Raw genomic sequence first — 27853 nt, forward strand, 5'->3', positions numbered from 1 at the left:
TACACTAAAAAAAGATGGGGAAAAGATAATAATATTAATTGTAGTTGATTATGGAAGACTATAATTTTCTCTTCTGTATTTTCCAACAAAATGTCATACATTACCTTCATAAGGAAAAGTCTGAAAACTCATCTGTCATCTGAAAAAGCAGAAAACTAAGACTGACACCAGGCTCGAACAGGTCATGGTGTCCCCGTGGATGCCATCACCTGCTATCCTGCTCCCTTCGAGTCATTCTTTCTTTACAAAACTCATCTCTTCATCTCTTTTTTCCTGCCCTGGTTCCCGTGTCTTTCGTCTAATTCAGTGTACCCAAGGGGCTGTTACTCTTGAAATAGTTAAAAAAAAAAATGTTTTTATGGAACGTCTTAGGGCTTTCAAAGGAAATCTGCATGACATTGCACCTCTAAACACGGTGCTGTCCTGGTAAAGCAGAAAGCACTGGGCTTCAGACTCTAACAGACTTGGGTTTGAACCTTGGCTCAGTTTCAGTTTCATCTTCTTCAAGAGGGTTCACAATTCCAATTTTGCAGTTACAATAACAGTGGTACTTAAGTTAATGCATATGAAAATATCCACCAACATGCCTGATTTCCAATAATCCTTTTTATTCTCCCTTTGCACATTAAGCTATTTTAAAATGGAGCTGTACACAAAATAAAAAATGCTCTGAAAAGTCTTCATCACAAATTATGATTGAAGATAGTACATGTTACATTTGTATTCAATGGGTTCCTAAAGCAGGGCCTGTGACCAAATAATGGCTACTGTGAATAAAAATGCTAACCTCACACTGAACTCTCTGCTTTCAGGGAGGGGAAAAGAATATTATTCTTTACCAGAAAGATCACACATTTTTGCTCTCTTACTCTAAGTTCAGTCTATAGCTAAAAGGAAGATGTATGAAAATTGCCAAGGATTTTTACAGAGCCCTCTATGTGTGAGTATGTGATTTTGGTCACTGTTAATGATTGAGGTATAAACAAGATTATTAGGCCACAAGGCAAATACTATAAGAAATCATTTTGTTTAATATAGAAAGGTGATTTCAAATTTAATATCCTTCATTTTCCTTGGGTAAGGCACGAAAAATTATCCTTCTAAAACCGCATCCTCTTCCTGTAGTCAGCAGCAGTTACCAGTTTCCCGCCCTCTACGCAGTGAACTGAGCATGTGCAGCACCCCCCCAGCCCACACCTCTTAGCATTTGCCTTTGTTGACTTCATATAACTCAAAGATTATCCCATGAATTCAGACACACCTACTTCTTTATTTTAAAGAGTTTGTAATGTATAACACTTACATTACATTACATTAGTGTATATTTAGGTTACCAATATTTCATTATAATTGATGTTACTATGAATACTTTTGTACAACTTTGCTTATATGTCCAACTATATGCATGGTGAACACTTAAAATTTATACACACAATTGTAAATTTTATGGGTAAACATTTAATACTTGCTATAATATCTGTATATAATTACATTTATGTATGTGTGTGTGCATGCATGTGTGTGTGTATATACACTAAATTGTCCTCTAAAGAGGTTGAACCCATTTGTAGTGCTCTAATGGTAAAGAAAAGTTCTATATGTTTACCAATAGCATGAAACTTTCTTATCTTTGCTAATACATGAAAATCTTTCAAATTTTAATTTGTATTGTTCTTATATTACACAAGTATTTTAAATGTTTTCTTTTGCTCTGACTATATCATTTTCTTGTTTTTCTATTGGATTGTTGGCCATTCTCTTTCTGACTTTAAACAAGTATATATCAGCTGAGAGCAGTGGCTCATGCCTGTAACCCCAGCTACTCAGGAGGCTAAGGTAGGAGGACCCAAAGTTCAATGTTAGCCTGGCCAACTTAGCAAGACTCTATCTCAAAATTAAAAACACAAAAGGGCTGGGAATGTAGATCAGTGGTAGAGCACTTGCCTATCATGTGTAAGACCCTGGGTTCAATGTCTGGTATCACACACTCACATATAACGTTTTATATATTATATATTTACATTATATATTGATTTACATATTATAATATATAATACAAGTATTAAGTATGTGTGTATATATGTATATACATGCACACACATATAATATATACACACATATATATTATATATAACAATATATAAATCAATATATAATATATAAATAGGCATATTTTATATATTATATTGACTTATTATATATATATTTTGGGTGTGTTATATATGTATTGCATAATTTAACCTTTTGTCACATATGTTGCTAATTCTTTTTCTACTTTACCTCCTGCTTTCAACTTTGTTTATGGTGGGGTTTTTGTGCATTAATTTTGGACAGTTTTAGAGTAGAATTTATCACAGATGCTGGGTTTCTGTATTCTTTAAAAAGGCCTTATTTTTCTTCAACATTATGTTTTTAAAATTGTCCTACATTTTATTGTGGTATCTTGTGGTTCAGTATTTTATTATATTTTTTTGTTCTAGAGGAAATTTAGTTTTGAGTAAGGATTTTTTTTTTTCCAGACTGCTACTCATTTTTTCCCAGTACACTTTCTTAAATCCCTTTCCCTCCTCTGAAATGCCACTCTTATCACAGGATAGAATACTCTGTGTATTTGGGTCTCTTTCATGACCCTGAAAATATAAAAAAACTAAAATATAATGCGGATAGAAGCAGCACTGATAAAAGGATTAAAATCAATGCGGAAATAGAGCAAGGCAAACTTTGCTTGCACTGCCTGAGATGGGACATTGACTTTGAGCTGGTAAAATTGATGGGGTTCTTAGAACTGTTCCATATCCTGTCTGTGGTGTTGATGTATCTATGATGTTATAAAAACTCATAGAACTATACAACCAAGATAATTTTATGAATGTAAATTTAAAATTAACAAAGAATAATGTCTAGACATCAGTAAGAAGACGTGTTTTATGAAAAGAAACCACGAACTCATTTCTTTCTCATCCTTTCCTTTTCCCTTCTTCCCTCCCTCCCTTCTCTTTCTTATTTCTTTCTTATAATCTACTACTTCTTGAACAAGGAAAACATTGTCTTTATGTCTCTTTAAATTTTTTTTGCTTTCTTTCTTTGCCTGCTAAGAAGACATACTTTCAGCAAGAGAAACCAATTCATACTAAAGTATAAATGACTGCCAACATCTTCCTCTATATAGAGTTTACACTTGGAGTGGGAGGAATTTGGAGGGAGGATTCAGATAAAGCAAAGATCTTTGTGCCACAGCAAAGCATAAAGACTCCAGGTTCAAGATTGCTGGATATGAATCATGCCTCTACATCCCCTTTCTGAGTGACCTTCAGAAAGTTACCTATCTTCATTTCTAGTCCTTCTCAAGGGTGACAAGAAAGTTTATTTTATGTAATTAAAACAAGGATGCAATGAGATAATACATGTAAAAAACATTCTTAGGAGTGCCAGAGGCATTAGTAAAAGTTAACTACTTCATTGTTGCTGTTAATTTCAGGCATGAGCAGACAGTTGTGGCTTCCCACATATCCAGAAACCTGGTCACTGCTTTGTCACAGTTACAGTATGAGGCAGTATGAAGAACATAGGTTGCCTATGTTTGAGTCTCTACAACTACCATAAAAGAATAATTTTGGGTAAAGTAGCCTCCATTTTCTTTTTCTTGTTTTCTCTTTTCACCCCAGGGACTGAACCCTAGGGATGCTTAACCACTGAGATACATCCCCAGCCTCTTTTGTGTTTTATTTTGAGAAAGGGTCTTGCTAAGTTGCTTAAGGACTTGCTAAGATGCTGAGGCTGGCTTTGATCTTGCGATCCTCCTGCCTCAGCCTCCCAAGCTGCTGGAATTACAAGCATGTACCACCACACCCAGCTAGTTGCCTCCATTTTCCAGTCTGTTTCCTTGTCTATAAAATTCTGACCTCACAGGAGTTTTGAGAAGAATGAATACGATAATATATGTGTGAAAAGCTTTGCTAACCTAGAAGCATCTAACATGTTGATTATACTAGAAAATCTCCATCCCAGCCACAGATTATTGTTATGTTCTTGGTTAACACACTCACATTCACTTACATAGTGAACCTGTATAAGATTCATTGGAGATATAAAAATAAATAATAAAGGTAACTTGCCATTATATGCTCCTACAGAATCCTAGTTTTTTTAAAAATTAAAAGTTCATAGTGAAGTAGGCATGGGCAAAAATGTTTATGAGTCTTTTATGCATTTTTAAATTGAGTTTTTGAGTTCCCAATTAATTAAAAAAGAAAAATATGCACATTTTATCTTGCATTATAATTCAAAAGCATTTTTTTCTTTTCATTATAATTCTAGGCTATGATGCCAGTCTTCATTTCAGAAAAAAAATATGGAAAAGTCAATTTTTATAGTATGATCTTGGTCTCAAGATACCATATAAAACTGGATCATATAGTACAATTAACAAAAACTATCATGTTGTGCATCATCATGCCACAAATAGATCTAAACATAAAAAAAAGAGATTTTTTCCTGTTCTTGAGCTGTTGTCCTCAGGACTCTTAGAGAAACTCATTACTGTATTACACATTTGAAAAGAAGTCCTTTATCAATTAATGAGATGATGCACACTGAAAAACTTGGTAACCAGGTCAGTAACCTGCACAGTATGCTGCCATGGGCAAGATGCTCCTATGATCAGTCTCAGCAATGTCTAATAGGCATCTCAAAGGTAACCTGGTTTCCACCCTCCAGAGCTGTTCCTGCCATCTTCCTATCTCAGTTTATGGCAACTCCATCCTTCCAGTTGCTCAGGTCAGAACCTAGCAGTCATCATTGATTTCTTTCCTTTTTTTCTCAATCCAAATTGAATGCATTAGCAAATCCTCTTAGTTCTACCTTTCAAATATATCTGGAATCCAACCACAGCTCACTGCCCTGACTGCTCCCACACTGGTGCCAGTCATCAGCAACTCTTGCCTGTAAGATTGCAACAGTGTCCCCTCCACCCTGGCCTCTTTCAGTTTTCTGCACTGTATCTACTGGTCCCTAACTTACAAATGTGCTTATATTTTGATTATTGTTTGTCCCTTCCTGCTGGAACCCAAGTTCTATCAGGGCAGGAAATTCTCTGTTTCATTCACTTTGGTATCTCTTGTGCCTGGAATAGTGGCTGGCATGTAAAAGACACTCATTATATTTATTGATAAGAAACAGCTTCTTAATGGGTCTCCTTGCTTTCATTCTTGCCCCTGGCCATCTATTTTCAACAAAGCCTTTTGAGTGTTTCTATTAAAATCCAGCCAGCAATACTCGGTCCTCTGTTCCCCATCTCACTGGGAGGAAATGTCAAAGTCCTAACAATGATCCTACATGATCTGCACTCCCAGCCTGCAATTGCATCCCCACTACCTCTCCGCCCTCCTCCAAGGCTTGCTTTGCTCTAGCTATCCTCACCTCCCTCCAACTTACCAAGCTGTCTTTGCACTGATTATTCCCTCTGCTTGGCAACCTCTACCCACCTCAGTCTCCTGGCTCCCTGCTCACCCCTTCAGCTCTTTGCTCCAATTTCTCCTTCTCTTACAACCTACCTGCCTTTTACACTCACTGTTTTGTTTGTTGTCTTTCTTTCCCTCTAGAGAATAAAAACTCCAAAGTCAGCATTTTTCTCTTTTCTACTCCTTGTGGAAGCCTAGCACCTAAGAGAGTTCTTGGCACACAGCTGGCGCTGGACGAGTTTGGGCTGAATGAAGGGCGGTGGTGGTGTTCTCTCACTGGGCCAGAAACCCACAGCGGCAGCTCCTCAGTGGAGAAGGGACACTCTCAAGCTGCTCTCACAGCTGTGCCTCCTATTTTTCATGACATCCTGGAGTCCTGGCATAGTACATCAACCTTTCTCGAAAACACATGAATAGTGTAAAAGTTCTCCTTGAGATGGAACAGAACTGTCATTTCCCTATACACTTTCCTGCCTTTTTTTTTTTTTTTTTTTTTAAGGCACCGGTAAGGATTTTTCCCATTAAAATGTATTTGTTTCATAGGCAAATCCGCCCCCCCCAGATCAGCCTTATCCCTGTTTTTCTGGCCACAGCTGCAAAGTTTAGTATTAGTGCCAGAGGCAACTGATTAGTTAAAAAATATATGCTCTGCCCTAGGCTGGCAACCACTTGTATTTCATTATAAAAGGATATTAAAAATGATGCCTTGGACTTCTGTCTACAGCATGGTACAACACACTGGCATCTGGTTCATGCTGACACTATGCTTATGAGAGTGAGCGGAAGTTGGTATTGTTTCCATGAGCAGATGAGGGAGTTGAGGCCCCCAAAAGTTGGTAATTTAGGAAACCCTTGGCATGACTTCCTATTTTTTTTTAATCTTTTTAAAAAATCTTGTTTTGTTGTAAGTTGTCTCAAACCCTTCCACAGAAAGGCTGTCCTAGGTTATGTGACTGATGTTTCTGAAAAAGGCTTCAATTCTGGACACTCTGTTGGCCTGTGGAACATCTGTACTTAATGCCCTGTCATGACACTGCTGCTCATCAGAATGGGAGCTCTAATAAACTGACAGAGATAAACAGGATGCAGCCATCTTGTGATTTCAGTTTCTAAGAAAGCTCATGATTTATAAAATTATAGTTTTCCCCCTATATTCTTATCTAGTGGCAATCCAATTTTAGACCCCATCTCAGGCCAGTTTCTGAAGAAAAGTTTTTACCTTTTCTTTAAAAACCAGAATGTCATTCTATTAAATAGCTTTAAAGTCACATCCCTAAAAGAATCTTCCCCTGAAGCCCCAGACCCAGACCTCCCTCCTACACCACCAGGGTACACCTTTATCCAGTGTTCCCTCTGCACCTGTCTATTTACCAGCTGCATCTCTCAACACACCCACATCTTACAGCAGGATTTAATCACCTCTGTATTCCAAGAAGCTCACACAGCCTTGGCGCATGAGAGATGTCAATGCAGGATGGCTGAATAAATGATTGAAAGAAGGTTGCTATTAAAGATAATGTTAAGGGGGATGTTACACTCCCGATATGGACTCCAAGCCATACATTCTTGGTTCCTCTCCACCCCCTCACATTCTCCAGACTGTTGTGCTATGAAGTGGAAAATGGATGTGACCAGTCCTGCTCCTTCCTTGCTTCTTTCTCCTAAAGAGACAGGTGCTGGAGGGGAGCGTGCAGCCACCTGTACCTCCATGTCATCAGTTTTATATGGGAGGGCGGACCCCATGGTGGAAGGCTTGTGGTGGTCTGGTATTTCCAGGGATGGGTAGATATGTGGGTGTAATTTGGGAGCTCCATATTAGGATACATATTTTCCCACAGTTAAAGCTAAATCCTCTAACAGTGAAGGTGGTATTCTATATTCCACCTAATTTTGCCTTGCATTTTATTTACAAATTGGTTCAGATATTAGGGTGTGAGAGGTTTTCTTTCTGGTTTTTGTTTGTTTTTCCCAGTGGGGGCCCTTAAATTCCCTCCCAGGGCAGACCTGTAGGCTTTGAGATTTTTTATTTGAAAGGCTTCTCTGAGGCTACAAATTACTGCTATGACTCTCTTATTAATAAAGTAGAAAATGGCAAGCGATATATTGCTGGGAACAACACATTCCTGTGAATCCAACATGCCCACAAGGGCTAACATTTGTGATGATAAAAACTTCTCTGCCATCCGTAGATTTCACTGTGTCAATATTCCTAGAATCATCTGATTCAGAGAGTATCTGATTCCCTATATCAAACTTCGAGACTCTCCCCTGATCGTTTCCCTTTCTCCCAAACCTTTAAATGTTGCTCTCGTTAATGCAACCACATGAGCTAGAAGTGCCAAGACCCCCTCCACCTTCCCTCATTCAGAGCTGACAAAATGTGTTAGGGTGAGTGGCATCTTCCTGTAAAAGGCGTTTGCTACAGCTCACGGAGTAGAGTCCAGATCCCTGGACCCAAAGGTGTCAACTGGATCTAGCAGCTGAGAAGCTTCTTTGGGTGCTACAGACATCCTTCGTCACTACTCACTAGGGCATTCCACTGGGGAACAACTTGGGCTGATGATAAAATACTCCAACTTATTTGGGGGAGCATTTATCAGAGCTAATTTCACACAGTCTGTCAGATAAGGTTTCAGATAAGGAAACTGCTTTACAGAGAAACAGCTAGTAATTGGAAAGGTGGGCATCTGAGCCCCTATCATTTAGATACCAATAGCCATTCTTTGCTATCTGCATTCCTGTATAGTGCCAGAGCTGGGCCTCATCCCCTCACTGGAAAACTCACTATGAAGTATGAGACACTAGTAGTAGAGGTGAGGACACTCTACATAGAATAGGTGGTATATTACTATTAGTTTTTTTTTTTAATTTAAAATTTTTTGGTACTAGGGATTGAATCTAGGGGTGCTTAACCACTGAGCCTTTTATCCCTGGCCTTTTTAAAATTTTGAGACAGGGTCTCACTAAATTGCTTAATGCCTCGATAAGTTGCTGAGGCTGGCCTTGAACTTGTGATCCTCTTGCCTCAGCCTCCTGAGTCACTGGGATTTTAGGCATGCACCACAGCACCTGGCTACTACCAGGGTTTTAAAGGACTGTGGCACTGTCCTGCACAGATGAGGAGAAGAGAAACAGAAAAATGGTCTTCAGGGATGTGTCAGGACACATAAATATGTGGCCACCCATCAGTAAGCTGATATCCCCAGTAAGTAGATATAAGTAGAGTTTGGGGACAATTAATTCTCTGGCTTTTAGCAGATGCTACATAAACACAATGAGCAGGACACTCCCATGAGCCTCTGCTTCCCAGAAGCTATTTTTCTCAACTGAGGTTTCAGGATCCATAGGACAATCCCAGCTTCCCTCCCTTGTCATTGGACACTTGGGGTTTATCCTCTTGTTGACAAGTGTCTCACTGAACCACCTCTTACCAAGAGAAGTACATCTCCCCCAAATTGCCCCCCCCCCCGATCCTCACTCTTTTTGTTATAGAAACAGAATTCACACAGAATGCCACTCACTGCTACATTATCCATATGATTAAATACTAGATGACCCAAGGTCCAAGAGGGATTCTTGTCATTCTGGATTCAGTGTCCCCAGAATCAACTCCACGAACATGATCTAAACAGAGGCTCATATTTCCTGTTTCACCCTTTTTCTTCTGTATCCAGTATCATTATGATTCCAATACTGGATGTGAGAAAGCTGAGAGGCCAGGACTCTTCATTCACTAAACTACTCAGGTAGCTGCCCAGTTCCAGTGTTGTCTACAAAACATCCTGCCCCCTACTCTCTTCCACTCAATTCCTATTATTGCTAATCAAGTTCTTGACCTTAACACTCCTTTCTTAGTCTGTTCTTATATATCTTTTCTCCAGTATAGTCTCCAGTCTCGCTTCCTTTAAGGACACCCCTGAAAGCTCTCCCTCGGGTCACTGACACGGTTCCAACCCTTTCCTATATGCTGATCCCTCTCTGAAGCATTAGGGAAGGTGCTCATCACATCATTAATCAAGGGCAGGCCATTTGCCACCTGGAAACTTCAGCCATCTTTCTCTTTGTCATTATTCCAGGCACTAATAAAAGCCACATTTGTGTGTTTAAGTTATTTCTAGCTCCTCCATCTCTGAAATATCAAGAAAAATATGGAGAGTTGTTCAATCTCTAGTTCATCAAATAATCACTCCCATCATCTTAAAAGGTTTTGAAATCCTATATTCTCTGATCAAATGGTCCCAGACTGTTCAGAGAAGAGCCAAGAGTTCTCTTTCCATCTAGTTCTACCCTCTATTTCCTTCCCCTGCCAAGCCTGGCCATGCAACTACCATGGCTGCTATCTCTGATCTTCTGCCAGGCTCTTCCTCTTGGCACTGTTCAATGTACACACCTGTGAATCGACACTTTGATCTAAACTTCCTTTCCTATTTGATGTGTAAGGTATATAACTTTTATATCTCATCAAGTGCATATCTCTTGGACCACAAGTTCCTGGAAGGCAGGGCTATACAGAAAAATCCGGAACTTTTTGCTAAGAAGAATTTATGCAAGTAGATGTGATTTGGTGCTTATGGGCATAGCATTTAAAGCCACTTGAATTATACACCAAATTTAATAGTTTGTGTCCAGATCTCAGTCCTGGACATGCAATTTCATCATCTTATCCACCCACATGTTCAGCTGTTTCTACATCTGGTGCAGTTGCTGGGAGTGGTGTTCACTTTGACTCTGGCCTTGATTCTGCAAGTTCAGGCTATGACTATGGCTGGGATCTGCGCCTACTGCTATAGTCTCTACTGCAAGGGACAGAGCTGAGGTGTGGATTCAAGTACACACAGCTAGATGAGTGACCGGCGCCTCGTCTCAGCAGTACTTACTTGGTGAGGTGGGGGAGGCTGCACCTCCTTCTGCTGACGTGGTTGGAGGTTTCGTGTCTGGCACCGGCAGAGGCACAGGCCTGGCCATTGGTGGTGGTGGTGGTGGCGGCAACATTGGGGTGGGAAGGAATGGGTTGTGCACCTTGCCTTGGCTGCTCCCATTGGGCTGTAAGGGTGGAGAAAAACACACGCACATACACACACACAAACAAAAGAAGAAACAAAAGATGTCAACTATTAGCTGCTTCTGAAAACAAGATTCATTAGGTACCTTCTAAGTAAATGACTAAGTATTCCAGCTGCCTGAATTCTTGAATGATCACATCTGGATGAAGAAGTGCTTGGTTCTGTTTGTTCTTAAGGCATTCCACAAAAGCGCACTTGGGCACAAATACCGCTGCATCCCAACCTTCTTTCTTGAACTACATTGTCCTTTTTTTGCATCTGACTCCATAAAATAATCTGCTAATGATCTGTATTTGTCAACTTTATTTTCACTTTTTAAAGCTGGCCTTATATAACATATAATAAATGTGTTCAGTGAACAAACAGATTTTCTTTAACATATTGCATAATACTAGACATAGAAAGTTTAGAATTTAGCTATCAAAATTTTGCTAGATTAAAATATCACTTCCAGTTTTTATTTAACTTATATAAGCAAATGCTGTAAGAATCATATTTCTTTGTTTGCCTCACGTTAAAAAAAAAAAAAAAAACAAGTAACAATTCTATGACAGAAGAAAGTTTCCCTGTGAAGCAAGCAATACAATCTATTTAATTTTCAAGTTTTTCAAAATAGCTCCATGAAGAGACCTGCCTCAAGCAGGTCTTTGATCAAAATGCAAAACTGGGCAGTTTGTATCTTGACAGTTATATAGGATGATGTCAGGACTATTAAAAAATAAGTTAGAAATGGAGAAGTCAGTTGCCTGGTGCTGAAGATCAGATTCATTTTTTTCCCCCCACAGTTTCCCAAGTGGCCTTTGGACTACATTTTTAAACTTCATTGATACTGATCAACCAATAGTAATAGCTCATATTTAGGCTGCAGTCCCACACCAAAACTCAGCTGACAGAGGTCCTGGTGTTCCAGACTTTTAAGTGTAAGCTTCATAATTCTGCAGAGGCAGTCTCATTCCACCATCAACATTCACTGATATATTTAGGATTGTTCCTCAAAGACTATCTTATCTGACAATCAGAGTGCTGCACTTTCTTGCGAGTAACTTGCCTGTGTGTTATTTCTGAGTGGACTGAAAGTCCTTAAGTGAATGCTTTAGAGTAAGCCAAGCAAATGAATATACAAGCAAAAAGAAAAAAAGGCACCATATTGATTTGTTGTCTAGACAGAAATGTATCTGCTAACACATCAGCAGACATAAGTCAAAGCTGCCTGTTCTGGCTCAGATATGCAGAATCAGGTATTTCTGCAGAGGGAGAACATCAGTGATAGAACAGTGTGACATAATATCCTAAATGGAGCAATAATAATTATGGCTAATCTGTGGCTTCATGTATGGCTACTACAAGAAAAGGAAAACCAAGTCTAGCTTTATGCTGGTATTATTTATTTATTATTATTGTGATTATTGGCCTTGGAATGAAGCTATCCACTGTAAACATTTAATTCTCTATTAGTAATGCAATCTGTGATTTTAAAAAATCACTTTTACATTTGGAATGCTATTTCAAATTGTGGTTGTTTGGTTTATTTGTGAAAAAAATGAAAACATTCATTTAAAGCGATTGAATATGGTTTAGCTTTATACAAAGATAAGTGGGGAAGATAACTACTTGCAGAAATAACAAACCATAATAAACTGTGCTTCTAGCATCTTGAGTTCAAGTACTGGTCAACTTGATCTAAAGTGTTACAAGACTGTATTTTTTAAAAATATCAACTATGTTGATCTGAAACATCTGTCCCTCTCTGCCCCCTACCTCTCTCTACCACCCCAAATCATTACTTAAAATTATTCACTCTTTCTTTATATTTTGTTAACTGTATGAGCCCTGGGGTAAGAATGCAGGAGGTGAAATTATCAGCCCTTGAATGTAGAAGGTTATATGGTTCACCCTCAAGATGATTTATATCCATAAACTTGACAGTTGCAAACTTAACACAAACACTGTTTTTAAACCCTGGCCAATCACTCTTAGAGAAAGTTAACTTTCCCACAATCTAGAATAAATATGACATTTGCCTGCAGTCAGTCAGCACAATGTTAAAGCACAATGTCCTCAAGGTCCTGAGGTCTCCCCTTGTTATTTTTAAATTCAGTTAACATTTCTAAAAGAAAATTAAAAAAAAAAAAAAAGAGGTTTCCTTACATTGAGGAACCCCACCTGTCCAGCTTGCTGACCAGCGTCAGGGCAGACAAGTTGGACAAACTCTTTCAGCGTCTCCTGAGGATGGTAGCGGATGGCTGGGTGTGAGAAGTAAGGCCCAGGCTGCTGGATAATGGGTGATGTTGGAAAATGAAGAGTCGATGGTGTTGCATGCGGACTTGCTGTAGGAAAAGAAAACACGAGTGTTAGGAAGGGAGACTTGCTTTGCCACAGCTGAACCTGATTTGCCTCCTTTTCCATTTCTCCTCCTGGCCCAATTCAGGGTTCTGCTCATGTGGCTGAATTTAACACTGGATAGGTCTGATAGATTTTCTTCCTTGAGGCTCTAAGACAAACATGGAAGCTAGATTAGGGTAGAGTTTAAAGCTGTCTTTCTATTTTCAGAGGACATGAGTTATAAAGGCATTAATAATCCTTGGTGAAGATGAAGATTATTCATTACTTTAAGAGCCTTTTTAATGAAGCAAAGCAATAAAAATGTATTTGGTAGATTAGACCTGATTTAACTGACATTACATATGACAAATTCTAGTTTGCACATATGGATCCCCTTTCACGCTGAGCTATCCATAGACAATAATTCATTGTTAAAGCTCTTATACCCCTTTCAAGGAGATTTCTAGGGACTAATTCAGGAAGAAATTTTTTGAAGTCTATAGTAAATGATCACTTAATGAACCCATGCAATTTGGGTGCCTTGCTTTAAGTGGAAGGTTTATGTCACCTTCCTTCCCACCACCACCATTTTGAAGACAAACACAGAAATGCATAAATGTCACAGCAGGGGAATGCACAGGCCGAGCAGGCAATGACCCCTGCTAAAATGTTGGTCCTCTGCCCATAAAAACTGATGAAAGACTCAGACGACTACTACTCCCTTACATGTGAACCCTGATAAATTTCATTTGTACTAGGAGATTAGATTAAAATACTTATGTGCGATGATTAATATTTTTTTTCTAAGAGAACTTTGCCCTTGAATTAGAAGGATGATTGATAAAATCAGCTGGAGAATAAGACCTTTCTAATACTAGGAATGGCACATTCTAAAGAAGATCCAAAGTAGAGCAGGACAACATTTCTATCACTATTCCACTGACACAGCTGAGGGCTGCATCAAGGAAATGCAGATTGTGGGGGATGGGTTCATTGTTCCCTACTGGGATCTCCTTACAATCGGGGCTTTTTCTAATTAATGACAGAAATGGCTAAAACTGTGGTTCAGAGTGGTATCTGTTGCTCTTCAAAGAGTGGAGATGGAGGACTAGAAGAGAAGCAAGAGTTCAGTCCATGTCTTACAACTGATCTGATGGAACCCTCACATTCATACAACTTTTAATCTATGCAATAGATATTCACAAGCCCCTACATGGGCTCAAGAGTTAAAGTTGAGTCAGAGTAGATGAAGTTTTTCCCTTATTCAATTGAGGACATCTTGAATATAACCTCTTGGAAACAAGAGCTCTCATTTTTCCCCTCTAAAACTTAACTCTTTTCCCAGCCATCTCTATCTTACTAAACAGTTTTTCCATTCACTTAGCTGGTCACTGTTATATCCCCAAAACCAAGTCTGGCACTCAATAAATATTTGTTGACTGTACAATAAGTGGCCAAATACAAGAGTGGTACAGAAATTAAGAAAATAACCATCAAGTCTGCCAAGAATGAAACATGGGTCTCTTCACTTGGTAAAGAGCCAGGATTCTTGTTGAAAAGTTGGTAAAAGTTAAGACTACACACAATGAATAAGAAATATCGGAATCCCTGGAATCCATTAAAACCCAGAAGCTAAAAGCTAAATGGCTCTGGTTAGTTTTTACTTTGGAAATTGTACTACTGGCTTTAAAGAACCAAGAACATTTTTTTCTCCTCTAATGTGATACAATTGCCCTTGCCCATAGCAAGAAACTCTGACCTACAGAGTGCACTGGACTGAAGAATTTCTGGTGAAAGAGGTAAGGTAGAATTTCTCAAACTAGGCTGCGAATATACTGAAGCTAACAATGACACACTCAACTTTTACAGCATGTCAAACACACAGGTAGCAACACCATTGTCAAAAGCCCCTAGGAGGCTGACCTTGATGATAAAGTGGCATTGCCTCAGGTGTTCACAGGAAACTGATGAGTGACTGTGAAGTTAAGAAACTGCACTGGCCAATAGAGAATACTGCCCAGGGAAAAAATTCACTTGAGCAAAGATCAGTCAGATAAGAGTTAAAGAAACATGACAGAAGAAGCTATTCAATAGGACCTTGGAATTTCCCCATTAATTGTTAAAAAAACATCCTTGCTCTCATTTTGATGTTCAATAGGTAAGATAAAAACATAAGCAACTTCAATTTAGGCTTTAGTTTCTTTATTATATTTCACTAAAAACAAAATTTTTCACTGTTTCCTTATGACATAGTTCAACACAAACCTAAGAATATATGGTACTATGTGGAATTCTGTAATGACTGTTTTATTAGGATCAATTAATTCTTAATTAATTCCAGGAAATAATCTAGCCTGTAGTTTCAAATAGATAATTGCAGAGTCTGTATTTTAAAGGGTCATTCTTTTCAACCTTTACTTTCTCATGCTTAGGACATTTCGGTTCAGCTACCAGTTTGCTATAAAACTCATGCAAATTCAAGATCCTAAGCTTTAACTTCTTTTACTTTTACAGAGCTGGGAACTGAAGCCATAGTTTCATACATGCCAGGCAAGGGCTCTACCAGGTTAGCTACACCCCCAGTCCATTTTATTGTTATTTGAGGCAGGGTGTTTCTAAGTTGTCCAGGTTGGCCTCAAACTTGTGATCCTCCTGCCCCAACCTCCCGATTAGCTGTTATTATAAGCACATGCCACCATGCCCAACCTGAACTTTAATTTCTTGAAACCGAAAATAATTGTGTTACAGGCACCATAAAGATCTGTTAATTATTATTAAATATCTGTTATTTCTCTGGATAACCTGATATTCACCTTCTACTAGAAGCTCAGAATTAAGACTTCAATGTCTAAGTTTTTCTTCTTTCCTCTCTATTTTCTTGTATTCTCTTTTTATTATGGATTTGATATTTTTAATATACCTAGATTTTTTATCTAAGTCGTCTCAAATTATTTTAGAAAGAGTCACTGGGGTTAAATCAATCGAATTCATTAAATGTATTCTGAGATGGCCAGTTAGGGCCCTATGGAGAGAAGCTACCATTAGGAATCTGGCATGATGCTAATGGAATGCACAAAGAATGGTATGAGTCCAATTTTTTGATGAAGAAAAACATCTCTTATGGATGTGTGTGTGAGAGAGTAGTTGACACAATAAAAAATTATAGCACATTATGTAAATGCATATTTAGATCCTTTAAAATGTGCATTATTTACTTGAGAGTCAATAAAGGCTTTTCTCAAGTGGTTACAGTTTATTACAGTGCATCCATCTGTATCCATGTTGATGTTAATACAGTTTTGTGTATTAAAAGACCCTACAAAATTGGCTGCTTCTGGGGCCTAATACTCTTAGTACCCTAGGCCAGGAATAGCAGGGTGACAGAAACACTTCACTCTGGGTAGCTCTCAAGACTAGTTTAACATTTACACTAGCAGCCAAAAATGGTTCAAAGCAACTGCTTAGGCTTTTCACAAAGAATACAAATAAGATTTGTATTGAGAAGGAATGGAATCTGATCAGGTTTCTTTGGTTGGAATGGCACTGCCTACACAGCCTGAACGAAGTAGCCATGATTAAAGAAACAGAGAACCAGAATTTCCCAAAGGGCATAGCGTTCAGTTATTTATTACAAAATGATCATATTACTGAGTACTTAGAAAAAAAAAAAAAAAAAGCAGGTCAGGCAGGTTGGTTTACTCATTCGCTCTCTACCTCCATTGGAGAACCCCTTTTCTTCAAAATACTCTTTGGTTTTGGTTTGGAGGGAAAAAAGCTTAAAATTCAGCACAACTATATATGTATTCATTTGTATTTTTTTTTCAAATGTAAAAATGCTTCCTTCTTTTGCAGAATTGATTAAGACTGGGGAAGGACAAGGTCAGATTCACTGCTGTATTGTTTTTGTATGTTGTATATGATCCAACAATGATTCTTGGTCTGAGAGTTCACAATAAAAAGAAATGTAGATTCATATTCCAATGGTGCTCCCAACAGGAGCTGGAACAAGTCAGAACACACAAGAGGAAGCTGTATAAAAGATGGCACAAAGGAGAATGGGGGGAGGGGAAGGGGGATGGGAATAGAAAAGACAGTAGAATGAATTGAACATAACTTTCCTATATTCATACATGGATGCATGACTAGTGAATCTTCACATCATGTTCAACCACAAGAATGGGAAGTTATACTCCATGTGTGTATACTATGTCAAAATATACTCTACCGTCCGTCATGTATAACTAAAAAGAACAAATAAAAAATGTATTTTAAAAAAAAGATGGCACTAGAAGGTATGGCCAGATAGGCCTAGAACCTATGACTTTCATGGATTTTCTTTCTTTCTTTTTAACCATTCCCAGTGGTTTCTCTCAAGCTCAACCTCCAAAATTTCTAAGAACCCTACCACATTTTTCCTGGAACCAAAATTTCATGGGTTGAAATATGTTCTTCTATATAACCCTGACATTGCCTTAATTGCTTCATTCCTTGTCCATGTTGCAGATTCTCACAGATTGGACAGATACTTGGATTCTTTTCATGTCAGCATTTGCTCTCTGGCACCAGACTTTAAATTCTAGTCTCTCTGCTTTGGGAAGCACTATAAAAAAGCTGTCCAGAGGCAATGCAAACAATAAACATGAATCCTCCTCCCAGTGCAGCATGATCTTAAGACAGTGCTACCCACAGGCTTCGTCTTTCACTAGAACACATGATCAGCTCCCAAGTCCTGGCATCTGCAAAAGCTCACAGTCTTCCCATTAATCTGTATGTAGTTAGTGGCAACAGTGAGATTCCAAACTGTCTCTCTTAGCACTTTCAAAAAAAAAAAAAAAAAAAAAGCCTGCAGCAGAAAGATATCCTTTACACAAAAATAACCATTTCTAGAGTAAAAGGTGACACAAACGGCTCCTAACTACTCATATTTAGAAGTAAAGATTTTAACAGGGCAAAAAAGAAGAAAATGGAAGGAAAAGAAATCCCACTTGCAAAAAAAGAAGCCTTCCATAAGGGCAAATGGAACTTGAATTGTTTGGGTTGTCAACTACTACAATGCTTTCCTTCTTCAGAAATTCAAAACCACACTATACCATACCATGACAGCCTACCTAAAGCTGAGAAATCTATCTTAATGGTTCATAGCTATAATTTATAAATCATGCATGAATCAGGCCTGCCATTTATGAAAGCTGAGAAGTTGGGAGTTACAGGATTTATTTTAACAGAGACACAAGGGAAGAAGAATTGGCAATGTTTTTCAAATCTCTAAGAGGTGGAGTCTTTTCTCAGTAACAAAGCTTTTGACTCAAGGCAAGCTAATGTTTTCCAAAACCACTTTTCCCAAAATACTTAGTCTGTATCTTTAACATCATTAAGATGTATGTGAAAGGACCTGGGTATGTCAACTGAAAGAAACAGATGACATTATATGATGCTTTACAAAACACTAGTGGTTTTACATTATTGCTACCAAAGGAGGTAACTTTATGCTGCAGCAGTTTTCCAAGATGGTTGATATACTCTGTTCCATTTGAATTAAGGGGACTTTCTAACTGAAGACCAAATTCCAATGTCTTTTGAAAAAGCAGATCTCCCTTCCCCCTAACAAAAAGAGACCAAGGTCTTTTAAAATTTTTATCTAGATCAATTTTAGCTACTTAAAAACCTTTGATGTTCAAAGACCCTGACTTCTAGTCTAGACCATGTTGGCAAACATTTTCTGTGAAGGCAGAATAGTTCACTATTCAGACTCTGCAGGTCCTGCGTGGTCTTCACTGCAATTATTCAACTCTGTTGCTATGGTACAGAAGCAGTCACGGACATTTCATTGACAGAGAAGTATGACTGTGTTCCAATAAAACTTTATTTTCAAAAACAGAGAATGGATTTGACCTGTGGGCATAGTTTGCCAGCCTCTGTTGTAGACCCATATATTTCCTGTCCTCTTTCAACACCTGCCGCTCTGCATTAGGCACCTGACCGTCACTGATGGTCACCTTTTCTCCACCAAATGATGCCAAGTTCCCTGAAAGCGTTTCTTCTGAAGCCCCAGATTCCTAAAGTTTCCAAGCCAATCAGAGTGTCTTCTATTCCTCCACTCACTCTCCAATGTAGCCTTTGGCTGTGGCTCTTCACCATTATTTAACATGCCTTGGTCTGTGTTAGAAACTGCATCCATGTGTATCAGTCCAAGTTAAGCATGAGTTAGAATAGTAGTGTGGTATGATACAAGGACCATAGGCTTTGGAATCAGATAGACATGGTGTGAATTCCACCTCTCCCACTTACCAGCTGTGCCTCCTTTTAGTGTCTGAGCTTTTCTCTCAGTTTTCCATTTACATAATAAAGGCTAATAATGTCTCATAGATTTGCTGTGAAGATTCAATGAAACCATATGTAAGGTTCACAATGTAATTTCTTATCATACAGTTAAGTGGTCGATAAATAGCCTCTTTTATTGGTATAACTATCATAGGTAAGGATGGGGGAAGGCCATGAAAAAACTGGAATTTGTTCCTGTGTGCTAGGACCAGTTCTGAATGCAGAGCACATGACAAGGTAGTAGGGGGACCAGGGATAAGGAGTGGTAGAGTATGAGGTACCTGTTGCTTGCCTGTCTCTTGGACAAAGGAGTTCACCACTGTTGGTGAAAGGGTATTAGTATGAGTATAACATGAGGGTATTAAAAATAATTCCACAAATGACAAAATGAAAAACCAAAGCAACAGCAACAGCAATAGTCATGGAAACCTAGACACAATGTAAAGATTTTTTGCTGATCAAACATATTTGAATCCCTACTTTTGCTTACAACTCAGATGGAGAGACAATTAGCAGCTTAGCACTGTAGAGTCATCTCCCTCTGGATACTTTTCCACTTAGACCCACAGTCCTTGAGGATCTATTCTGACCATTCATCCTGACCTCCCATGGTGCCATGTGGAGGGCTGCCACCCAGGCACACTTCTGGTCAAAATAGATTCTTAACATGGTCACCCCAAATACAGACACAAGGGAAATCTCTATCATTTCCCTTGGAAATTTATCAGTGATCTAACACATGAATAATAAAAGAAGCTTTTCAGAGGATCTGGAGTATTTTTTTAGTAAAGCTTTCTGACTAGATAAAGGACCTGGTTTTGATGCAGCTTCTGCTACTAACTGGCTTACAAATGTGTGCAAATTCTCTTGCCCTTGGCTCTCTCATCTCAGAATACAAGGTTGAAGAAAAATATTCCGGAGGTTTGCCTAGTTTTAAATTCTAGTGGAAAGCATACAATTCAGTCTCCAGGATTTTATTAACAAATGACTCCATATAATTGATTGATTGTAATAAAATCTAAAAGATCTGAAACAAGGCAGCATGTGCTTTTAAATTTATTTTTAAAAATGTTTCTGGGATATCAAGTTATAGGATTTATCTGGACTCAGTCTTTAAGATACTTTGGCTTTGGGAGGGCTATAATATTTAGAGCTTTGAAAGCCCCAAGCATGCTAGTTCCAGCTCTGTGAGACAGAGCCCCAGTCTTTGTCCTGACAGGACCTCTCTGAATTGACCACATTCACGCACTAATTGCCTAAGCTGCATGATGGCTGATGTGTAATGTGTTCAAACACCACACAACAGCTGTGGTTATTGCAAATATGAAGAGTGATAATTTAATAGGCAAAGTTGACAAGAATCCAGTTCCATGATGGGAACTTGAACTTCTACATAATATGCAAGTGATATTATGAGACAAGAGATGAAGGATGAAAAACAAATCAAAACAATTATTTGAGAAAAATCCAACCACCATAGATTGGATGATTATAGAGGTTAACAGAAACAGGCAGAGAATCCTCCAGGGACCCACTGGAGGAGCACTGGAATAACAAACTCCAGTCCTGTAAAAGACAACTTCAGACCTGTGCAGATGCTACAGCCTCGCGGACAATGACTAAGCACTGAGATCTATCTCTGCTGTTTGCAAGTCCTTCCCTACATTAAAAAGGCCAAAAACAAGCAAGCAGACATAACATCAGAATAAATATTAAAACATGGGGTGATGTGCAGCATCTCCCTCCACCAAACGTTCAGATTTACGCCAGGTGTGGTGGCGCATGACTGTAATCCCAGCGGCTCACAAGTCTGAGACAGGAGCATTGCAAGTTCAAAGCCAGCCTCAGCAAAAAAGCAAGGCACTAAACAACTCAGTGAGACTGAGTTGACTGTCTCTAAATATACAAAAAATAGGACTGGAGATGTGGCTCAGCAGTCGAGTGCCCCTGAGTTCAACCCCAGGTACTCCCACCAAAAAAAAAAAAAAAAAAAACAACAAAAGTTCAGGTTCAGGTTTACATTGAAGTTTAAGCCCCTATTTCTGAGTGACATGGTACTAAAGCTTGATTTCAAGATATTCGGAATTTAAAATATCTTTCTGAATTCAAGTCATAGGATCTGAGGATTCCTACTGTTGGTACATTTCGGACAAGAGGAGGAAATATGAGAAGAATCTGTCCAGTGTGTGAAGCTGTGAGGCCAGGCTTTTCTCCTAGCCTGGATATCAACAAGCCATGTGCCAGCTGCCTCCATTCCTTTCCTCTGTTCTAGAATGGAAATATGCATGGTATGGTTTTAGAGTGCAACTATTCTGGACTTACACTCATTCCTTCTGCTCACCTGGACAAAGTTATTTAACCTTTCCAAAACTGCACTCCCTTACCTGTAAATTGAGCTCAGCAGCACCATTTTAAAAGGCCTTTGGAAGATTAGAGTAAACATATAGAGGTGCCTGGAACAGAGTGGGCTCATTCAACAAATGTGCCAAGAGTCTACTGTGTGCTAAACACTATGCTAGACTCTGGGTTATTTATTATTCTTAGGATTGCTTTAAGAATACCTTAAGAGACATAAAAAGAAATCAGGATCATATAGTACAATGAGGCACCAGATAGCTATAAATCAAGAGCTGAACTGTTTTCAAGTTACCCTGCAGGCCCCTGGCATGAACAAATGGTCATTTTCTAAGCCTGCATTTTACTTGTGTTCTGCTAGTGCTAACTGCAGTCAGGAGTCATGGCTAGTGAGGAAGCAGAGCATTGCCCAGGCACTCGGAGCAGCCTGGCTGTTGGCTCCTGCAGTCCCTTGCCCTTTCTTCTGGAAATAGAGCTCTAATGTTTCTTTGGAGAGTTTTCCTTTCCTTGGCCTCAGTCTATGTGATTAGGGTAGACTTAACCCTAGCCCTGGTTCTGTGGGTGGGTGAGTTACCCAAGCTACACCAATGAGGCACCCATTATCTTTTATGTTTATTTCTTAAACATAAGGCTTGTTTAAGAAGTGAGTAAATGAGGGGCTAGGAATGTGGCTGTGTGGGAGAGCACCTGCCTGGCATGAGTGAGGCCCTGGGTTCAATACCTAGCACCATAAGAAAAAAAAAGAGAAAGAATCCAAAATGAGCAAATAACCCAAACCAGGCCAATCAGAGCCCTAAGTATCCAGGAGTAGGCCCTTTGCTAGACCTATTGTAAAAAAAAAGCTGTTCCTTCTCTCCTTAGAATTGTTAAATTGGTGGTAATCAAGCCTGAACCATATCTGAGGACATTTAACTTGCAAATGATGCTCACACAGGGCAAAGAGAAGGTATCATCTGGGCACCTTGACCCATCCATCTCGACCTGAAACCATATACCTAGACTTTTTAGTACCTAAACCAATCATCCACTATCTTCTTTGAGGGAGAGGAAGGATGGCTAAGCATTGGTAGGGGTTCTTTCTCTTAAAAGAGTCCCTCTTAATACATCTCCTGTTCACTATCTGGTATATAACAATATAACAACTCCTAAGTGTTACTCAGGAATTTGGGGCTTCCGGAAGACCTAGAGATATCCCTGATGAATGCCAAGATTTCCTAACTTAATATTGTATACTCCCGTTTCTCTTCAGAGCATAAAAATATTTTGCCTTTTACCAAATTCATATCAAGAGTCAACAGAAGATACCCAACAACCTGACATATGAACTCAAATCTCCACCAATACTTCCAGAGCCGGTGCTATATATCCTTCAGTCTTCCTGTATCCTTCTCACTCCTGTGACTCTCAACACAGGAGTCATTATTTGTGCTGCTCAATTTTAAGGGCAGATTGGGTTTTCTGGTCCATCAGGGCTGAGCACAATGCTTGGCAAATAAATGCTCAATAATTATTTGCTGAATCGCTCAGCCCTTCGGCAAGAGCCAGGCTGGGTGCGGGCTTGTACAAGTGAAGCCTCTGCCATGGCTACAGGGCCACCTGTCATGGGAGGGGGACACTTGCTCCCTGGGGAGAGTTTCTGACCACACAAAAGCAATAGGATGGAGTACCTGCACTTGTTCACTTCCTGAGACCACACCTCCTCTTCCAGCCACGTGTGGCTCCTCCCCAAGAGGAGAAACAGACTCTACTTCTAGATCAATTGGAGCAGGTGGAAAGGGAGAACCAGGGACCGTGGTGGAGTGAGTGAGGAATGAAGGATGTGGGGATCCTTTCAAGAGAGACAATTAACATTTACTGGATGCTTGCTGCATACCAAGACCTTTATTACATAGGTCATTTTGCTCCCCCTTCCCATTAAGTCTGTCCAGTTTTGTGCAGGTGGCAAAACAAAGGTCAGCAGAGGATAAATGACTTGCACAAGTTTAAACACACCCTGAGGAGCTGGGCAGGACTTGAATTCTACTCTGGCAGATTCCACCCTGGGCATTTCTCTGCACTCTTATGCTCCCATTTAAATCATATTTCCTTTCAGAATTTTTTTGTTGCTGTTGTTCATAGGCCCCTTCTTACTGTAGTTGAACCTGGAAGCTCTGATGTTCCTCACAGTGTTTTGCACATTAAAGAAACTGGTGGGCAGAAAAAAAAAGCAACTAACATTTACTATGAAGAAATGGCAAATGACAAGTGTAAGTTTCCTGTAGAAATATACATTTTAAAAGACACAGGGGTGCACAAGGGTAATGAAACACACTAATTTCCACAACACAAAAGATGCAGCCTGGGAGGCAGACTCCCAGTGATCTGATTCCACACAGATCATACATTGCATTCCCACTTCCAGCGTCAGGGCTGGCCGCTTGTTCTACATGGATGATAAGCTGGTGCTCTACAAGCACTGGCAAGCCACAGCTCCATGCTGCAGTAATTTACTTAAGTTTAACATGATTTATGATTCTGTCAATAGGGGAGGTTGAAAACCCTGCATTGACACTTAAATGTGAGCTTTATATGTAAAATAGAAATTGCATATGTGTGTTTGTGTCTCTCTGTGTAGGCAGAGACAGAAACCATTCTGCATAAGGTGCAAGTTCAATCTTGAATTTTTATTTTATGCCGAAAAAAGGAAAACAAATAATGAATATAAACGCGGAATCCGCATGATTAAGCTAAACCAGAAATGGATTTAGCAGATTCCGTGAGCTACACAGCCCAAGTGTCCGGCTGGGAAGTCCCATCAACAAGGGGGTTTCTAAGCAGCCTTGCTGAGAACCACCTCCTTCACTGAGGATGAAGACACAGGTCCATGTTATGTGCATGTGGTGGTGGGGGGTGGAGGGGCTGTGGCTATGTGTGTGACAGAGAGAGAAAGGGACAGGGAACTCAGAGGGGTAGCAGCTTCCTCTGTCAGGAAGAATTTCAAAGCTGGTCCCCTTGGCTCAACAAGCCGGTCTCTTCAGCACCCCACCCCCCACCCCAGGGGCCTTTTGCCTCTTGAAGAGATTAAGGAGCCAAGTGGTCTTACTGCTCTAACCTGTCCCTCCCCAACAAAAACCACATTCACATGATTCCACTCCAGAGGAGCTCTCTTCAGAAGTTTGCTGCAGGGATGACAAATTAACCCAGCGGGGTGTCCCACACATCTATCTTAGTACAAATTATTAGTGTAATAGAGCTTTTAGTTATGCATTTATCTGGTAATTATTGAACGGTTACACAAAACCAAGCTGAGCAGCCATGGCCCTTTATGAGCCTGGCTCAGTGGGTGGCCTTACAGTTAATTTAGGATGGTTCTCCACTACGCAGTTCACTTGCAGACAAATTAGCTAAACAGCCTTCTCCTTTAAATATTTTCCATGTCACAGTGAAACTCTTTACAATACAATAAAGGTACAGTTTTAATTACACGCTTCCTGACTTTTGTTTAGTTGTAGTTTTAAAACATTTGCTGGCACTGTTTTTTCCTTTGGCTGGGCAGTAATAGCTGGTTGTAAGTATCTGGCTAATGAATTTAATAATTTCCTGAACTGGGACTTAAAGAGGCTTTGCTAAAATGCTGCATTTCCTCTTTGCCGTCCAGTTATTTCCAATCCCATGGGCAACGTCTCCCATTAAGCTGGGCATTGCACTTCTGCTAACCTTGACCCATGTTCCCCAGTCTTCTTGCTTCTCTTTCCTGAGCTCCTCAAAGATGGGACTTGTTAAGTCTCTGATGCCTGCATTTGAAAATCAGTTCTGGCAATTCCTATTGGAGAAAGACAATGTAATGTTCTCCCAAATGACATACTCCAATAATAAACACCTTGCATCTGTCTGTTGGCGGATTATTTCAGCGCCTTGTTAGCAACAGGTATTTAATTGCTTCTCATTTTCTTGAGATGATTCAATTGCACTAAACCAGGAGAGACAAATTAGATTCAGTTGAGCACCAGCATGTTCTACAACTAAGTTAAATGCTTTCCTAAGCAGCAAAAAAAGTTTGCAGATAAGATAGGAGGAAGCTAAACCTACCATTTGGGGGTATGTCAAGGGCAGGGTATCATGGCTAAGGAACATTCCTTCCTGAGGGCTCTTTGTTTGGACAGAAACACTGACAAGGCCACAGCAAATATTCTCTAAACAAGGGACCAAATAATTTTCAGCTCATTTTCTCTAAATACCCATCAAGGTAGAGACTCTTAATTAAAACTAAAGAGATACATGTGGATCACTCAAACATGCCACCAAATACATGAACTTGAATATTTACTATGATGATTATTATTTTCATCATCATCATTATTATTACACAAGAGAAATGGAAAGAACTCCATGTTATCCCCAAACTTTTTATCCATTTCAATCAAACCCATGTATGAATTCATTTATTCAACAAACATTCACTGAGTGCTTTCTTTACATGAGGACAAGGCTGAGGGATTCAGGGATGAACAACGGAGTCATGGTCCTGCCCTCTAACCGTTACTGGTGCCTCTGAGTTGTACCTCTCCTGTCTCGTCCTCTGTTATTGTCTATGCAGAGTATGAATCCACCCTCCTCCAGCCATTCCTGGTGACCTCAACTTCCTGGAAGGTGATCTTAATGCTCATAATTCTCCTCAGTATATTTTTCTTGGCCAAACTGGGAGATATTGTTAACTTCAGACCCTCAGATGTTTCATCATTAAGAGCAGGATCCCTGTTTGGGCCAGGAGGATCATGGACTTAGAGAGGTTTATGGAGCTTATAAACTTCTGACTACCTCTCTAAACAGAAACCAGCATGACTCTTTGAAAGCTGCACAATAAATCTTTGGTTTATATGACTATTGTTTTAGTATATTTTATGCATATATCATCAGAATCAGGACAATTTTACTTCAAAACTTCCTTTGTGCATGTATGTGTGTGTGTATAATATTTTATTATATATATATATATATGTATGTATATATATATATATATATATATATATATATGTATGTATATATATGTATATATATATATATTTTTTTTCTCTCTTACAAAGAAGTGGGGGTTTAATCTCATGCTCACATTTTCTAAATCTCAATTTCTCAGGATTTAATTGCCTAATAACATGACCTGTCTGCTGTTGGTCTGTTCAGCATACTCAGAAATAGAAGGCAAACGCTGAGTTGCATGCATTTTGGGCTCTTGCAGTGTCAAATGCCACTGCAGTTCTCCACTAGCTACCCGGCCCCTTGTTTTCTACAGGTGAAGTATCTTTTTTTTTCTTTTCTGAAATACTTGGGACCAGGAGTTTTTCTGATTTTGGATTGTTTTGTATTTTGGAATATTTACATAGACTTTACCAGCTGAGTATCCCCTTATCCAAAAATCAAAATCCAGAATGGTCCAAACACTAAGCACCAACATGACGCTCAAAAAGTTCCACATTTTGGAGCACTTCGTATTCTCAGAATCAGGCTGCTCATCCTATAATACAACTGCTGGTCATGTCCTCTCATCTACCAGGAGTCACTCTGAGGACGGAATCCAAACTTCTTGTGTTCATTCTATTCAGCAATTAGGACAGCACCCACTTGATCAGAATTTGAGGGAAAAATTAATGAGTACCAGTGGTAATGGGAGTTTACAAGTTAATTTCAATACTGAGAAAAGCCAAACTGACCTCAAAAATACTCTTTGAAGTGATATGTACCTCGCAGAAACTCTGCATTTACCAGGAGCAAGAAATCATGAGCTTAAAAAAAAAATAGCTAAGTGATGTCTTTATGACTGCTATAAAAAAAACTCAGTGTGATAACACTGAGTTTTGACATGATTATTGAAGATCTAAATGGCCATGTTATGTCTTTGACTAATAAAAAGTATAAAAACAAACTAATTGTTAAAAATAAATGCAGTTTAATTTCTTACAATGGGGGATAACAAAGTAGAAAACCACTGAAATGGTAGAAAAGGCACAAAATTGGAGACTTAATTTTTGGTTTCAGTTCTGACCAGCTTAGATTCTTCATCTGTAAGAGTCATGTGAAATATTTAGAATGTTAACTATATATTTTCACTTATCAATTCATTTATAAAACTAATTTTATACACAGTGGCAATATGTTCAGTAATATACTTTGTATACAACCAGAGATATGAAAAATTGTGCTCTATATGTGTAATAAGAATTGTAATGCATTCCTCTGTATATATAAATTTAAAAAAAGACATTAAAAAAAAACCCCTAGAATGCAGACTTTCAGTTTTTGCAGCTAGAAGCAATCCTTGGCATAGTACTAACCCTGCTACATAAGATTCTATCAAAG

General features: G+C 39.1%; 1 protein-coding gene across 4 annotated transcripts in view; it reads right to left on the bottom strand.

Annotated features, from left to right (window-relative positions):
- The window catches only part of Nfia (nuclear factor I A), a 356002-nt gene that overhangs the window by 44416 nt on the left and 283733 nt on the right, over positions 1 to 27853 (bottom strand). For 3 of the 4 annotated variants that reach the window (XM_076860285.2, XM_076860283.2, XM_076860284.2), the window contains 2 exons: positions 12671 to 12849; positions 10337 to 10502 (listed from right to left, as the gene is read on the bottom strand). In XM_076860285.2, the coding sequence (XP_076716400.1) occupies positions 10337 to 10502; positions 12671 to 12849 (345 nt within the window). The remainder of the gene's footprint in view (positions 1 to 10336; positions 10503 to 12670; positions 12850 to 27853) is intronic. The other variant, XM_076860282.2, reaches the window with a different exon arrangement.

Source organism: Callospermophilus lateralis, chromosome 7 (assembly GCF_048772815.1).
Source record: "Callospermophilus lateralis isolate mCalLat2 chromosome 7, mCalLat2.hap1, whole genome shotgun sequence".
NCBI classification, from domain to species: domain Eukaryota; kingdom Metazoa; phylum Chordata; class Mammalia; order Rodentia; family Sciuridae; genus Callospermophilus; species Callospermophilus lateralis.